This window comes from Sapajus apella, unplaced genomic scaffold (genome assembly GCF_009761245.1).
Source record: "Sapajus apella isolate SASKATOON/1434 unplaced genomic scaffold, GSC_monkey_1.0 scaffold85, whole genome shotgun sequence".
In the NCBI taxonomy this organism is placed as follows: Eukaryota; Metazoa; Chordata; class Mammalia; order Primates; family Cebidae; genus Sapajus; species Sapajus apella.
The window spans coordinates 6903568-6920449 of record NW_022437025.1 but is presented as its reverse complement, the minus strand read 5'-3'; the positions used below and the strand labels follow the sequence as shown (position 1 = coordinate 6920449).

General features: G+C 46.2%; 1 protein-coding gene across 8 annotated transcripts in view; it reads left to right on the top strand.

Annotated features, from left to right (window-relative positions):
* The window catches only part of EVC (EvC ciliary complex subunit 1), a 90446-nt gene that overhangs the window by 54278 nt on the left and 19286 nt on the right, over nucleotides 1-16882 (top strand). For all 8 annotated transcript variants that reach the window (XM_032254173.1, XM_032254168.1, XM_032254174.1 and 5 more), the window contains one exon: nucleotides 9476-9688. In XM_032254173.1, coding sequence (XP_032110064.1) covers nucleotides 9476-9688 — 213 coding nt within the window. The remainder of the gene's footprint in view (nucleotides 1-9475; nucleotides 9689-16882) is intronic.

Here is a 16882-nt window from a genome sequence, read left to right as displayed (position 1 = left end):
CCCTCTCTGGGAAGCAGGTGTCCATGGGTGCTGCAGGGTGCAAATCAGTTTCTGTGGTTCTTTGTTAGGCTTAAAGGGTGATACGCCATCACCAAGGATGCAGAGACTGAGAAAAATAGGCTGGGTGAATCTTATCTACCTTTATTTATAGAAACAGACTAAGGGAATGTGCCTTTTTATTTTAAGTTAGTAAAACTACTGGGGTAAATGTGTTTCCTTTGCAGAAGTACCACTCACAGTGCCCTTGTATCACATGCTACCTCTCTGTCCTTTTAGTAATTTTCACAACCATCTTACCTCCCTGCAAAGAGGTACAGAGGGGAGAAGAGTCATTCAAGAAGCAGATAGACCAGGTTGTGAACCCATTTCAGCTGCACACCTGCTGTGTGGCCTAGTCCATATCACTTAACCTCTCTGATCCAGGAATTCTCAGCTACCTTCCTTTTAAGTTCTTAGCCATATGAAAGAGCCCACTTAACACCCCAATATGCCTCCTGTTGCTCTCAAGAAGTCTGACATCCTTTATCTGGCCCATCATGACCACTTAGCTTGGTCCGTGAGGCCCATCCAGCCTGTCCTCAAGATGCCCCCAGCCTAACCCACAATGCCTTCCTGGCCTGACCCATGAGGCTTCCACCCAAGCTGGCCCACAAGATCCCCAACGTGGCCCAATGGGCCTTCCAGCCTGGCCCATGAAGTCCACACAACCTGGCCCACTCATCACCCTTCCGGGAGTTCTGTCCCTTGCTCCCTGGCTTCTGGCGAAGCTCAGACATCTCTCAGTTCCCCCAAGGGTGCCCTTGCCCCTCCCACCCCAGTGCCTGACACTGTCTTCTCCCTTCCCTGGGCTTTGCCTGGTCAGCTCGTTCTTGCTCTTCACAGCTGAAATGTTACTTCTTTAGGGGTGCCCTTCTCTGACCTCTCCCCAGACCTGTCTGTCTTAGGACTTCCATCCTCCCGGTCTTCACATGCATCACAGCCTGTGGGGAGCATGTGTGCCATGTCTGACCCCCTGTTGGACTCCGAACTCGCTTGGGTCTAGGTCCACACCTGCCTTAGTCACCACAGTGTCCCTGGCACAGTGCTTTGCCTGCAGTAGGTGCTCAGGAGACATTTGCAAAATGAACCTCTGCACGCTGTGAGGAGAACAGCTTTCACTGTTAGGACCCTCTCCAGCTCCTGCTGTCCAGGTAACTATGATCACAGTCATGCTGTGTAACAAGACACCTGGAAACCCAGGGGCTGAAGAAAACAGTGATTTGCTCTCATGGTCTGCAGCTTGGCCGGCGGTTGGCTGATCTCGGCCGGGCTTGATTAATGTGACTCAGCCTTGCTCCCTGTCTCTCCTGTCTTCCTTCTAAGACCTGTGGACTAGGCTGGGCACGTTCTTCTCATAGCAATAGCTGAGGCCTAGTCGCCAAAGCAGCACACCGCCCTTCTGCCTCATTCTGTTGGCCAAAGCAAGTCACGTGCCTGAACTCAGCGTAGTAGGGGCAGGGAGGTGCTCCCCACTCACCCAGAGAAGTCCCAGCAAAGTTATGTGGCAAGGGGCGTGGGTACCGGGAGAGAGAGTGGGAGGCAGTGCGTTTAGCTGCCCAGGTGTTTCATGGGATCTCCCACGGGCAGGTGTCCTCCCCTCTTTTAAGGGAGTCGGCCTGTGGTCACGCTGCAGGTGGATGGCCCAGCACGGCAGGTGCGTGAGCTCCTGCCCCTTGTTCAACCCACTTCCTGTTTTTTTGAGACAAAGTTTTGCTCCTGTTGCCCAGTCTGGAGTGCAATGGCACGATCTTGGCTCATTGCAACTTCCGCCTCCCAGGTTCAAGCGATTCTCCTGCCTCAACCTCCCGAGTAGCTGGGATTACAGGCGTGCACCACCATGCCTGGCTAATTTTTTTGTATTTTTAGTAGAGATGGGGTTTTCTCCATGTTGGTCAGGCTGCTCTTGAACTTCCGACCTCAGGTGATCCGCTCACCTCGGCCTCCCAAAGTGCTGGGATTACAGGCATGAGCCACCATGCCCGGCCCCCAGTTCCCATTTTTAAGAGACCCAAGCTCACCTGTGCTCTCCAGGACCCACTTGTCAGGGGAACCTGAGCACACTTTACTCTGAAGTCATTAAATGTGCATCTTCAAAACAATCAGGCTGCAGTCCCTGGGGAATGTTCTTGGCTCCTGTCATGAGGAACAAGACTCCCAGGGGCCAGGCCATGTCCAGGGCATCCAGAAAGATCCTTTCCGTGGACTCTGCAACTTCCTCAGGGCATCTTTGGCCCTGGCCACATTCTTGGCTTGCTTGAACCCCACCATGGTCCAGTTTGCCAGGTCTCCTCTTGGCAGTGTGGCATTTGGGTCCCTTGTGTGATGCTGGCCCGCTCACTAGCCCTCTGCCTCCCAATACCCTGTACTTTAGCCCCACTGGGCCACCTGCCCATTTCTGGCCTTGTACCTCTCCTCCCTTCCCTCCCTCCCTGCTCTCCCCTCCTCTTGCTTCCTTTTCAAACAACTGAAACAAAAACTGTCCCTGTTCAGAGGGACTTCTTCTCACCTCTTTCCCCCCAAATGCTTTTTTCCTAGAATGACAGTAGCAGTGGATAACACTTCTTGAGAACCACACACTAACTTCTCCAACTTTTATCTAATCATACTAGCTAGCATTTATTAAGTGCTTGCTGTGTTCTGTGAACCTACCAATCCTTTCTAATCCTCACAGTTAGCCCTCAAATCAGGAATTATCAGCCCCCTTTGACAGATAAGAAGACTGAGCCTCAAGTAGGTTAAGGAAGCTTTCAAAGGCTCCAGACTATGAGTACCTTCCCTTCCCCAAGTCCCTGTTCAGTGAAAAACCTGGGGAGGGCAGCAGGTAGTTTGGATGAGGGTGTAGAGGAGACACCTGAGTAAAGAGCAAGTTCAGAGTGAGCAGGTTGTTTTTGCCTGGGCTGTGTGTGCTTCTGTTTGAGGGGAAGGGGACATCCTCCTAAGCTTAGGGGGTGAGGCCCAGGGCCAGCCTCCATCCCCAACCAGAGTTCCCCTCCGTCCTGACCCCTTTACACGTACTGGGAAAGCAATAATGCAAATTAACTCTGGTTCTATTTCAGGCACAGAATAAATCAGTATCTCCCAAATGACACGTGCCAGCATTAGTGGGAAGCGATGTGTTTTATGACCTGTCAGACCATGCAGCAAAGAACGCAGACTTGAGTCTTTCCAGGGAGCAGACAGAATCCAGCACATTTTTTATTAGAAGGAGGCTAAGCTAATGGACCGTTTTGCTTTCACAAAGCTAACCTTCCTCTAATTTACAAATCCCAGCATATATTTGTGATTTGACAATTGTGAACAATAAAGAAAAAGGTTTGTCCCAACCTCTGCTGTAGAATCAGAGAGTCCAAGAATGAGAGTCAATTTAAAAATCTGTCTGCTGGCAGAAAATTGGGATTCTTAGAGGCTGAAAAATAATGTCCATCCTTCCCATTCACTGAAACAATTTTTCTTGTGAAATATAACACAAATGAATAAATAAAGCATAATCTTATAAATTAACAAATGATTATTATAAAACATTTATGAAACCATGTAGAGCAAGAAAGAGAATGTACCTGAGACCTCAGAACACCCCCGTGCTTCCTCCCCATCCTAATGCCCTCCCTGCTCCCAGAAGCCATCATCCAGCTAATACAGAAATCAGATCCTGGGTTTGATTTGCAGTTGTGTGTCTCAGAGCACACCCCTGGACACTGTTGTGCAGCTTTGGCAGTTTTTGAACTTTATGTAAATGAAATCTTACAGCATGTGCCTTGTCCCATTGGCCTTTCACTCAACTTTATATTTGTGGGATTCATCTGTGTGGTTGTGTGTGGCAGTAGTTCATTCTTTCTTATTGCTGTGGAGTGTTCTGTTGTATAAATACAGCACCATACATTTACCCATCCTACTTTGGAGTCAGTTTGTGTCAGCCAATTACATATTGACTGGCATGAAGTTTATTGTAGAAGCTGTGTGCCTGTATTTCTCTTGGATATACCGAAGAGTGGAATTTTGGATTAAGGAGTATGTGTAGCTTCAAATGATATTGCATATAGTTATTGATTAAGATTTGGAATTTATAGGTCAATTTGAGGAGCATTAATGTCTTTACAATATCAAGTCTTCCAATCCAGAAACATTGTATACTGCATTTATTTAGGTCATATTTAATTTATTTTTCTTAATATTGCTTTGTGGTTTCCACCATTAGGTATAATGTGTAATATAGCTGGGTTTTTTTTCTTTAATCAAGTTAAAAAAGTTTCTTTCCATTCCTAATTTGCTAAGTGTGTTTCTCATGCACAGAAATTAAATTTTGTAAAATGCTTCATCCTCCTCTACTGAGGTAATCAGTGTAATATTTTTTCTCCTTTATTCTGTTAATTTGGCAAATTCCACTGATTCAGTAATGTTATTAAGTACATACAAATTTATAATTTTTTCATCTTTCTAGTGAATTAAACCTTTTAGCATTAGGAAATGACCTCTTTGTGTTTAGTCATTTTTTGTTTTGTTTTTCTTAAAGACTATTTTTCCTGCTATTCATGTAGCAAAAAGTGACCCTGTGTTTAGTAGGTACTGGCTAATCATTTATTCATTCATTCATTTACTCATTCATTCTTTAAAAATATTTACCTGAGTAGCATCAAGGTCATGGGCACTGGACCTCAACTATCAGAACTGTGTAAACTCGTACAACTTATTTAACTTCTGTTTTACATTTAGAGAGAAAGCCTCAGTTTCCTTGTTTGTAAATTTCTTTCCTTGTTTGGGAAATTTCATCTCTTCAAATATTGCTTCTACTCAGACTTTCCCTTCATTCCTTCAGAGAATCCAATTTAACATTTTGGAGCTTCCCACTGTATGTTCTATGTCATTATCTTCTCCTCTGTATTTTCCATCCTTTAGTCTTTCCTTGCTTTGTGCTAATTTCTTCTGGTCTATCTTCTGGTGTGCTAATTCTCTCTTCAGCTGCGCCTTAACTGCAATTAAACCTTGAGTTCTTAATATTGGACAATATTTTTCAATTCTAGAACTGCTAGTTGGTTCTTTTTAAACTAAGTAGTATTAATTTTTGTAATTTCCAGCCACTTACTTAAAGGTTTAAGAGTGGCTTTTAACTTCACGAGCATGGTAAGCATCGATACTTGAAAGTCCATGTCCTGTAATTACATACTGACTTGTAATTATTTCTGAAGTACCTGTGGGTTTGTTTCTGATGTCCATTGCTCATGTAGGTCCTTGATCATGTTACCTTATTTCCTCATGTGTCTGTTTATATTTTGTATACTATATTTCAAATTTGCACATTTATTTGTAGAAATATTTTCAAGTATACAACGATACTGTCCTTCTCCAAAGAGGATTTTCCTTTGCTTTTGTCAGATATCAGCACCTCTAGTGATCCAGGGTCACCTTAATTCAAAGTTGGGGATTAAAATATCCTGGGCAATCTAAATAACTTGACTCCGGGTTACAGTCTGTATAACCAGTTTGGGCTGGTTCCCTTCCATTTCACTAATATTTCTTCAGTGTGGCTTTTTGGGTCCCAACCTTAAGTGTGGAATGGTTTACCAGGCCTCCACCCATAATGAATGATGAACTTAAATTTCTGTCTCCTGTCAGCTTCAGGCTGTCAAAAGACCTGCTCAGGCTTTCAGCCATGCCCTCTGAATCAACCAACACTCCCTAGGTAAAAACAGCTTCAAGGCTCGGCATGCCCCTCCGGATGTGTCTTCTCAGACCCTGGCCCATGTACTTATCACAGTCTTGTTAACTCTTTGCAACTTTTATGAAGATTTAATAATTATTTTGTCCACCTATGTTTTTCATTCACCCCCAGTAAAAGGATTGGTCCAAGTTGTCTGGTTAGCCATATCAGAAATATCTCTAAAGCTTTTAAAAGAATGTGGGTTCTATATGCCCTTGTCATGATCGCTTTATTCTGACCAAAGTCAGGGTTGGCCATGAGCTTAAGAGTGTGGCATTCATTAGGTTGAATTAACATTGATTTGAATGAAATTTAACTTACATTCATTGAGCATAGCAAGTATGACCTAGGAACATACACCATGCTGAATGCATGTGTGAGAATATGTTTATTTTCCTTTCAAAAAACCAATTATCCATGTAGGACCCTGGCTAAGGGTGTGAGTCTAAGAGTCCAATGGCCAGGACCTACCATCTATAAACTGTGTCCTAGTTACTCATTTTCTCTGTGCCTCAGTTTCCTCATTTGTAAAATGATGATTATAATAGAATGTCTTGATTGAACTGCTGTATGGATTGAGTGATATTATGCAAAACAGTGTTCTTGATTCTGGCAATGGTAAGAATTCATAATCGTTAATAATTCTATTTATCATCACCTGCCATTTGCTGGGCACTCTGCTAGGCCCCACAAATGCAAAGGTGGTAAGAAGAGACTCTGTGGTCTTGTCCATGAGAAGGGCAATCACACGACCGGTGCCTGCAAAGGGGCAGCAGCAAGGGAGGGGCACGTCTTCTGGGGCCCGGAAGACCCCTAGGTTCAGTGGTTCACTAGGACAGCTCACGGACTCAGCCTATAGTTGTACCCATGGCTGAGACTTATTGCAGTGAAAGGATTCAAAGCAAAATTAGCAACGGGGGAAGCTACAAAGGGTAAAATCCAGAGGAAACCAGGCACAAGCTTCCAGAATCCTCTCCCCGTGGAGCCACAGAGGATGCACTTCATTCACATGAGTTCCGATAGCATGTGTGAAATGTTGTCTACCAGGGATGCTATCCTGAGCTTAGAGTCCAGGGTCTCCATTGGGATCAGTCACATAGGCACACCCACTTCCTGACATGTGCCAAGATTCCAGACTCCAGGAAGGAAAGCAGATGTTCAGCTAAGCCACGGGGCACCTAATCAGACCCTGTGGTCAGGGGCCTTATCAGAAAAGGAGACCTCGAATTTAATTTTGGAACATGGTGAAGAGTTCCTGGGTAGAGAGGGGACATGGTTGTTCTAACTGAGTTGGTACATGGTGTGTTCAGGGTCGGCAGGCAGGTACTTGGCTGGGGAGGATATGACATGCGGGTCCATACCCTAGTGCAACAAAGCCGCCATCTCAGGGGCTGTGCTCATGGGGGATGACAGGTAAACTGTGGCTTAGATACTCTGCTGGGCTAACCAAACAGCTGGTGGGAGCCCAGGGTCAGAAATCCCATGTTAGTCTGAGTGGTCCAGGGAAGGCTCCAGAGAAGGGATTATTTTGGAGGGATTGCAGGGTGAGGAGTCCATTCTAGGTGTGAAAGTGACGAGATGGGGAAGGGGAGTGGCTTTAAAAAGCTTCTGGGCCATGCACAGTTGCCTATACCTATAATCCCAGCTCATTGGGAGGTCAAGGCAGGCAAAGCCCTTGAGCTTAGGAGTTTAAGAGCAGCCTCCGCAACATGGCAAAACCCTGTGTCTACAAAAAATGTAAAAAATTAGCCGGGCATAGTGGTATACACTCCTATAGTCCCAGCTATTTGGGAGGCTGAGATGAGAGGATCACCTGAGCCCAGGAAGTCGAGGGTGTGATCACTCCCCTGAACTCCAGCCCGGGCGACAGAGAGAGATCCTGTCTCAAAACAAAACAATAAGCATCTGCCTAATGAAACATGCGATGAGGTGCCATTTATGGGTGAATTAACACACACACCAAAAGCCACCTTTATGAGCGTGATATGCGGGGAAAATATAGACATGTAAACTGGAGAGAGGGGCACTGACTTCTTGGGGGTGGCTGTGTGAGGCTGAGAGGGAGGGGAAAGAATTGCAGGAAGCCGTGAAGAATTCCAGCTTAACCTATAAGGTTCCATGTTTTTCTGTCTGTTTGTTTGTTTTTGATCTAGAGTCTCTCTGTGTCGCCCAAGTTGGGGTGCAGTGACGTGGTCTCGGCTCACTGCAACCTCTGCCTCCCAGGTTCAAGTGATTCTCCTGCCTCAGCCTCCTAAGTAGCTGGGATTACAGACATGTGCCACAACTAATTTCTGTATTTGTCAGTAGAGTCAGGGTTTCACCATGTTTTGTTGGCCAGGCTCCTGACCTCATGTGATCCTCCCAAAGTGCTGGGATTGCAGGCATGAGCCACCACACTCAGCTACCTGTAAGGTTCCATGTTTTAAATAAAAACAAAAAAAAAAAGATGCAAGTATCGGATCCATAGGTGGTTCATATTATTATCTATGGTGTGGGTTTGTTTTTTGTAGTTTTTAGGAAGGTATTGGGGTGGGGGAGGTGGGATAAAGGCAACAGAATGAGATGGCTGGGGCCACCTCTGAGCTGCCTGGAAGCCCTGCTGGGTGATCCTGAATGTGAGGGGAACAGAGGTCTTCCACAGATCTGAGGTTTACAAAAATAACTCACCTAAGTACGGAGGGTGGAAGGGAAGACAGAGAGACCAGTGGGGATTGTGAAAATAATCTGGACAGTGACCCAGGGGAGGCCCAAATGGTGGTTTCAAGGCGATGCCAGAGATGAAGTGCTCACTGAGGAAGGAGAGCAGGTGTGAGGCTTGGCTGAGTGGGGCTGACGGCTCTAAGGTGGCGGGTGTATCCCAAGACTATGCGTGTGTGTGTGTGTGGGGGGGAGTGTGTCTGTGTGCGCAAGTATATATGAGGGTATTGTAATTCATGTGTGTATGTGTGCACTTTATGCATGGAAATGTGTGGGAGTGTGTGCATGGGTTGAAGGTGTGTGCAGGTATGCTTGTGTTCATGTGGATGTGCATGTCTGTGTGATGTGTGTATATGTGCCTGTCTGTGTGCATGTGTGTATATGCGCATGTGTGTATATGTGCATGTCTGTGCATGTGTGTATGTGCATGTATGTATATGTCCATGTCTGTGTGCATGTGTGTGTATGTGCATGTGTGTGCAGGTGTGCATGTGTTCATGTGGATGTGCATGTCTGTGTGCATGTGTGTATATGTGCGTGTGTGTATATGTGCATGTATGTGAAGGTATGCATGTGTTCATGTGGATGTGCATGTGTATATGTGCATGTGTGTATATGTGCATGTCTGTGTGCATGTGTGTATATGTGCATGTCTGTGTGCATGCACGTATGTCTGCATGTGTGTATGTGTGCATGTGTGTGAAGGTGTGCATGTGTTCATGTGGATGTGCATGTCTATGTGCATGTGTGTATATGTACATGTGTGTATATGTGCATGTGTGTATGTGCATGTGTCTGCATGCATATGTGTATGAAAGCATGTGCATGTGTCTGTGTGTACAAGTGTGTGTGCATGTGGGGGTGTACTTGTATGTGTGTATATGTGTGCCTATGCATGCTTGCATACATGTGACTTCAGAGTTTCCTGTCTGTGGATCTCCTTGTGTCTTGTGGGAGGCTTGTGGAGGAGAGGCAGAGAGCAGCTGAGGCCCCACACAGGGTCCTGCCATGACCTATAACCCCAGCTGTGGTTCTTGGCTTCAGGAGCTGTACTGCAGCACTATGGACACTTTCCAGAAGTTTGTGGACACCCTGTTCCTTCAGACACTCCCTGGCGTGACTGGCCTCCCCCCGGAAGAGTGTGACTACTTGAGGCAGGAAGTCCAGGAGAACGCTGCCTGGCAGCTGGGGAAATCGGATCACTTCCGGAGGCAGCAGTGGAAACTCTTCCAGGAGCTCCTAGAGCAAGACCGGCAGGTGGGGGCATTTGGGAACCCAGGGGCTGGGGTCTGCATTTTAGAAACGCATGAAGAAGAGTGACAGCTCTCACATCCTGAGCACCCACTAGTGCCTGTTGCAGCTGCTCTACAGAGGTGACTGTTGCCTCCCTTTCACAGTGGCCCACCACGGGGGTGGGATGAGAGAGCAGAGCCCTCATCTCCCTCAACAGGAAGTCGGAGATCATACCTTAAGTTGATCAGTCAAGAGAGAGCAGCAAAGCATGTTCTTTAGAATGAGAGGAATAGGTAGCCAACCAAATGGCAGAAAGGAAAGAGGTTCGCAGGGAGTGGGCTCTGTGGGAGTGGGGGAGCTGCATGCACAGGACTCCTGTTTTTCAGTGAGAGTCTGATTACTAAGACCACAGATATATGCTGAGACAGAATCATGACCCCCCCAAATATATCTACAGTGTGTTCCCTTACATGGCAAAAGGCACTTTGCAGGTGGGGTTGAGTGAAGGATTTTGAGGTCGGGATGATTCTGGGTTATCCCAGGGAGCCCAGTGTAATTGCATGAGTTCTTACAGGAGGCAGGCAGAGGGGTGGGAGTCAGAGAAGGAGATTTGATGGTCAAAGCGGAGGTCGGAATGGTGTGGCTGTGAGCCTAAGAACTCTGGCTGGCTCGAGAAGATGGGAAGGTCAAGGAGTACATTCTCCCCATAGCCTCCAAAAAAGAACACAGCCCTGCTGACACCTTGATTTTAGCCCGTGAAGACGCATTTTAGCCTTCTGGCCTCAGAACTGTAAGATAATAGATTTGTATTGTTTTCAGCCATAGCTGTGGCAATGTGTAACAGCAGCAATAGGAAACTAATACAAAACACGCTGATTTTTTTGTTTTTGTTTTTTGGGTTTTTATTTTTTTTATTTTTATTTTTTGAGATGGAGTCTCACTCTGTTGCCCAGGCTGGCGTGCAGCTGGTACAATCTCAGCTCACCACAACCTTTGCCTCCCAGGTTCAAGCGATTCTTCTGCCTCAGCCACCCTATTACAGGTGCGGGCCACTATACCTGGCTAATTTTTGTATTTTTAGTGGAGAGGGGGTTTCACAACCATGTTGGCCAGGCAGATTTCAAACTCCTGAACTCAAGTGATCCACCCACCTCAGCCTCCCAAAGTGCTAGGATTATAGGCGTGAGCCACTGTGCCCATCCCACACTGATTTTATCTTTAAAAAATTAAACTGTTAAATAAAAGAAGGCATTTCCAAATTCAGCATCCCCCAAGAATGCCTACATGTCCTGTCTCCCATGCCTTCCACCCTCTAAAAGCTGTGAAACTAACGTTCTTACTCTCCATATTCCTTACAACTAGCCATGGCTGAGTGACACTGCTCTGGCCTTTGAGACAAGGCAAAGGGCTTCTCTTTCCTGATACAAAAGCCGGTTTTGCTTGGAGCAGCCCACTTCTTCATTGTCCCATTCTTCCTTCCTAGAACACACGGGAGGCCCGGAGGTGCATCAGGCTTTCTCTGCCTTTGAGGCAGCCTGTGTGAGCCTGGTGGGCTCCAGATGGTGGAGTGGCAAGGACAGCCCGAGCCCCTGGCGGTGCTGTTAAGCCATTGCTGCAGCCCTGAACCGCCCACCCCTAGGTGCTTGTTGTAAGAAACAAACCCTGTTTCTTTAAGTTGGGTTTGCAGTTAGTTACAAAAGACCAATCTGACTGAAGCACCTAAAAGAGTTTTCCTGAAACAATTCCTTGGAGCAATAGAAAGTACAAAACAGATAGAGGAAAGCATTATGCAAACACATGACCACTCACAGCTGTGGGGACAGGCACAGGGCCTAGTTAGCTGCCAGAATGAATTCTTAGACCTCCTTCTAGTTCATTCAGTCCTCTGTCCGTGGCATCCAGTTGCCCTGTTGTAGGTGACTTGCCCATCTCCTGCATTTGGCCATGAATTCCTCGAGGACAGCAACCCTGATTTTCATCTTTACACCGCCTGTTCAAAGCCCGGTGGCTGCAATATGGTAAATGCTCAGGAAAACTAGTTCCATGTCCAGCAACAATAGTGCAGCTTTGGAAATGATTACAGCATTGCCTTTGCCCTGTATTCTTCCAAGGGATCTAAATGAAGCTGAATTCATCCAATTCATTCCAAATACTGGGCCGCAGACCAATTCATTTACAGTCCCTGGGGAGGGAGGAGGACCTGGGTCTCAGTGTCTTAGAAACCAGGTGAGCCTAATGGGCCTCTGAAGTGGACCCACTAAATGAATGTAGGAGCCTTTTAAAGACCATTGTGGTTTTGCAGCCAGGCCCCTAACCTCAGAAGTCCAAGACATGGGTTTGAGCCAGAGCAGACACATTAATGGGCTGTGTGACTTTAGCCAGTAAGCTGACCTCTTGCAATTCTGTGACTTGACACAACTTGCTAAAAATGCCTCAGAACTCCAGCTTCTGTGTGAAAACTAAAGGTTACAACACCCAAGTGATTGCTGTGAGATATTGCAAGTTAAGACCTTTTGCACAATATCCTTCAAATCATTTAATGCTATTGACAGTGAAGGAATCAAGAATTTCACTTCCGATAAAACACCTGTGATTCATCTAAAACTCTCTGGTTATGAGTCTCAAGTTATGTTAGGCAAATAGTAGACTATCCACAGCTCTGTTTTTTATATTTTACTTGTTTACTTTGTGAGCATATGATTGTGAATTTTTCTTGGCATGTGGGGAAGTTTTGGTTTCTGGTTGAGTTTTGCATGCAGGAAGCAGCAGCAGATGACCTCATCAACTGATTATGTACGTATGACCCAAGACTGTTTTCTCAAGGTGTATATGTCATAGTTAATTTATTGATTACTTAATTGCCTTAAATTAACACACGATAGAGATCCACTTGCCATGTTTCCCCATCGATGAAAAAAATGAGAAATGAACTCTCTGCAGTTCAGATGAATATTAATCATGAGAAGAAAAGCACTAACAAAGCTATTCATGGAAAATCAAAAACACATCGACTACAAATTGCCTTTCCCACATTGTTTTCTATCCAAAAAGGCCTTGGTAGTTTCATATCCCACTGCTCAGGGAAGTTGTTAAAAATTACGGACTTGGTGAATTACGCTGTTGAAACAGATTGTAGAATGCTGTTTCTCAAAAGTTAATCTGCTCTAATGCAGACTTCTGGGCTTCTCCCAGTGCCCTTGCAGTAGGCAGCCATAATGGCCCCCAGGAGTCCTACATCCTAATCCCTAAAACTCATGACTATGTCTGGTCACAAGGCAAAAAGGACTTTACCAATGTGACCGTGAGATGGGGATATTCTCCCCATGATCCGGCTAGGCCCCATGTCATCACAAGGGTCATTATAAGTGAAAAAGGAGCCTCAGTGTCAGAGTAAGGCAGTGAGGAAGACTCTGCAGCCCTTGCTGGACTCGAAGATGGAGGAAGGGGCTGTGAGCCCAGGAATGCAAGTGCCCTCTAGGAACTGGAAAAGGCAAGGAAATGGACCCTGCCCCAGACCCTCAGGGAGGGGTGCAGAGCTGCCGACGCACATTTCAGGCGTCTGATCTCCAGCAGTGTAGGGTAATAAGCGTTGTTTTCAGCCACCAAATGTGTGATAAGTTGTTACAGCAGCCGCAGGACACTAACACACCAGTGGGTAGTCGTGGGGCAGGGAATGTGGCAGTTGGTACACTCTTGAGCATGACAGTAAAGAACGCCAAGGCTCGAAGCAGTCTGTCTGAGTTTGAATCCTGGCTCCCCACCTCACTCTGCACCCCACTGCAGGCTGTTTCCATCATTTCATCACTGAGTCTTGCTCTCATCACCAAGTGCCGAGCTCTCTGGCCTCCTTTTACTGGACTCGGGGGTGGTGTTTGGCCACGTTGGTCTCTTCCCTCCTCCTTGAAACACCCGTTTGATTCTCTTGCTTCTCCTCCCACCTCACTGGTTTCTGCTTCTCAGTCTCTTTCTGGTCCCTTCCCAGCTCCTTATTTTCTGAGCACTGAAGAGTCCTGGGGTGCAGTCTGTAGCCCTCTTCCTTATCTACATGCACTGCCTCAGTGATCCCATCCAGTCACACACCATCTGTATTCATGTTCTAATGCTGCGTAACAAGTAACCAGGAGCTTAAAACAACATGCACTTATTATCTCGCAATGTCTGTGGGTCAGAAGTCCAGGCAAGGTTTAACCAAGTCTTTTGTTCAGGGCCTCTCACAAGTCTGCAACCAATCCCTGGGCTGGGGCTGGGGTCTCATCTGAAGGTGTGACTGGAGAAGAGTCACTTCTGTGCTCACTCACATCGCTCTTGTCAGGTTTTAGTGCCTCAAGCGTCATTAGACTGAGAGCCAGCAGCTTCCAAATTTACACCCTCAGCTCAGGGTCTTCCTGAACTCAGCTCTACACGAAGTCTCCATTGAGATGACTGCTAGACATGAGAAATTGGTGTGTAAAAAATAGCTGCTCTTCCTGCCAACCTGCCTTACCCCATAGCCTTCCTCCACTTTTCTACTAAATTGGGGCAAAAACCTTGGGGTCATCCTTGACTCCTCTTTCTTTCACACCCTACATTGGTTGACAAGAAATCCTATTAGTTTTGCCTTCAGTCTAATCCTGAGTGTCTAACCGCTCCTCAGTACCTCCCCTCTTAGCACCCTGGTCAAAGCCACCCTGCCTCTTGCCTGGGTTACTGCAACAGCTGACCAGCTGCTCTGCCTCCATTCTCACCATCCAGCCAGAGTGATACTTTTAAGATAAGATTGTCTGACCTACAGGCTGCATGCATTCCAGATGGCCTGGAATGCAGCCCAAGACAAACTTGTAAACTTTCTTAAAACATCCTGAGATTTTTTTTGCTTTTTTTTTTTTTTTTTTTAGCTCACGAGCTGTCATTCGTGTTAGTGCCTTCTATGTGTGGCCCAAGTCAGTTCTTCTTCTTCCAGTGTGGCCCAGGGAAGTCCAAAGATTGGACACCCCTGTTTTAAGACATCCTATTTGCCACTAATCTTTAGGATACACATTTAAAAATATTTTAACATCCCTGAAATCAAGATGCATTTTAATTTAATTGGCAGTGACTTTTCTTTCTTAGTGATACCGAAAATAATTGGGCATCTTACAGTCACAGCACAGTAGACGTGATAGGGAACACTGAGTCACATCGTGCTGCTTCTCTGTGCAGAACCCCCAGCGGCTTCTCATTTCACACAGCATAAAGCCAGAGTCCTCACCACACTCTGCAAAGCCCGCCACGTCAGGCCCTGGCTGCCCTCTGACGCCACCTGCATGCTCCACCAGGCCCCGCTGGTTCCTTGTACTCCTCTGGCTTTCTGGGCGTGCTCCGGCCTCACTCTGCCCTGCTCTGGGCCCTGGCTCCCTTGTCACTTTCACAGCGAGGCCTACTCTGACCATGCTGTTTAAAACTGCAATCTCCACTTGCCCCCAGCACTCCGGTATTTGCCTCAGGAGTTGATTTTAGAGTCACCCCACCTAAAAACCCTCCCTGTTTCCAGGAGGACACTACCAAACTTTCAGCACATACTAGGCATCCATTAGTAGCTCTTCCCTTTCTCCCCATAACACACAAAAGTTTGAGACAAAGAGTAAAACTTACCTAAGGCCACTGAATGACCTGGTAGCGACGACCAGCACTCTCGCGCGAGGAAGCAGCTCTTCTGAATGTGAGCATTTACAAGCCTGCATGTGATCGTGCTGAAGAGGTTTGTGCAGACTCCTGCAGGCAGCGTCTGCTCCAGGTCTTGGCCTTATCGATCATCGTGAAATCCTGTTGCTAATTTTAGCTGCATTCTCAAAACACCCAGCAAAGACCCCTATATACTTTAGTGACAATGCAAACTCACCTTTCAAAAGATGAAGACTGGCCGGACATGGTGGCTCACTCCTGTAATCCCAATACTTTGGGTGGCCAAGGAGGGTAGATCATCTGAGGTCGAGAGTTTGAGACCAGCCTGGCCAACATGGTGAAATGCTACGCCAGGCGGTTTCCATCATTTCGTCATTTTTTGTAAAAATACAAAAATTAGCCAGGTGTGGTGGCATGTGCCTGTAATCCCAGCTACTTGGAAGGCTGAGGCAGGAGAATAGGTTGAACCTGGAAGGCAGAGGTTGCAGTGAGCTGAGATTGCACCACCTCACTCCAGCCTGGGCAACAGAGTGAGACTCCAATCTCAAAAAATAAAAATAAATAAAAAATAAAAAAAGACTATGCAGAATTTTCTAGAATGTTCTGGTTTCCCTAGCACTCTGACAGATTATTGTAAACTCCTCACAAGAGGGGTCAGAGATGGGATTTAATGAACTGTTCCAGTAGCGCAGTGCAGTTTTGTGAGAGTTAAGTGCAAGTGTTATGAATCACAGCATCCACCAGAACTGAAGTCTAGGCTGCAGGTACTTCTGTCCAGGCCTGTGTTTTATCTGCATTCCAAATGCAGCGTGCACCATCTCCAGGCTGCCAGAGGTACAGCCTTTTAAAAAGCCATGGAAAAGGGAAGAAGCCTCTCTCACCTTAAGGATGGAGTCCTTGGTTTTATCATCATCATGCTGAGTTAGGTGCATCTCCTGGTGATGTAAGATCGTCAGGGAGGAGCATGGTGGATTTAGAAAATATGTGCGCCTTAGAGACATAAAGATGTAAATTTCAGTTCCTGCCCCACTGTTTATTAGCTGTGTGACAGCCGCCTCAGCCTCCCTGAGTGCTGAGATTACAGGCGTGAGCCACCACGCCTGGCCTCATTACTATAGTTTTCATTCATGCGGTATAGTTTCTCAGTGTCTTGTCTTGTTTCACAGTGTCTTGTTTTAAGGGCTATTAATCCCCTCTGTTTTCAAAAGAACACACATTATAAGCACATTCTAATGTGTAATCTCAGCAATTTGGGAGGCCGAGGCGGGTGGATCACCTGTGGTCAGGAGTTCAAGACCAGCCTGTCCAACATGGTGAAACTCTGTCTCTATTAAAAATACAAAAAATTAAAGGAGAACAGAGGGAGTGATGGAAACAAGAAAGAATACTGTGCAAAGGAACAGTGATAATTCAAACAATGAAGAGTTTAGAAAACAGCACAGAACCAAAATAATGGAGATCAGTATCCGAGAAGGCAGAGAGAACCCTGGAATCATGTTTCTCCTAGTGTGGAGGAGGGCAGAAGTATTAACTTTGTATTACAAGTTAAATATGCAACTTAAAAACTGAAAAGTAACC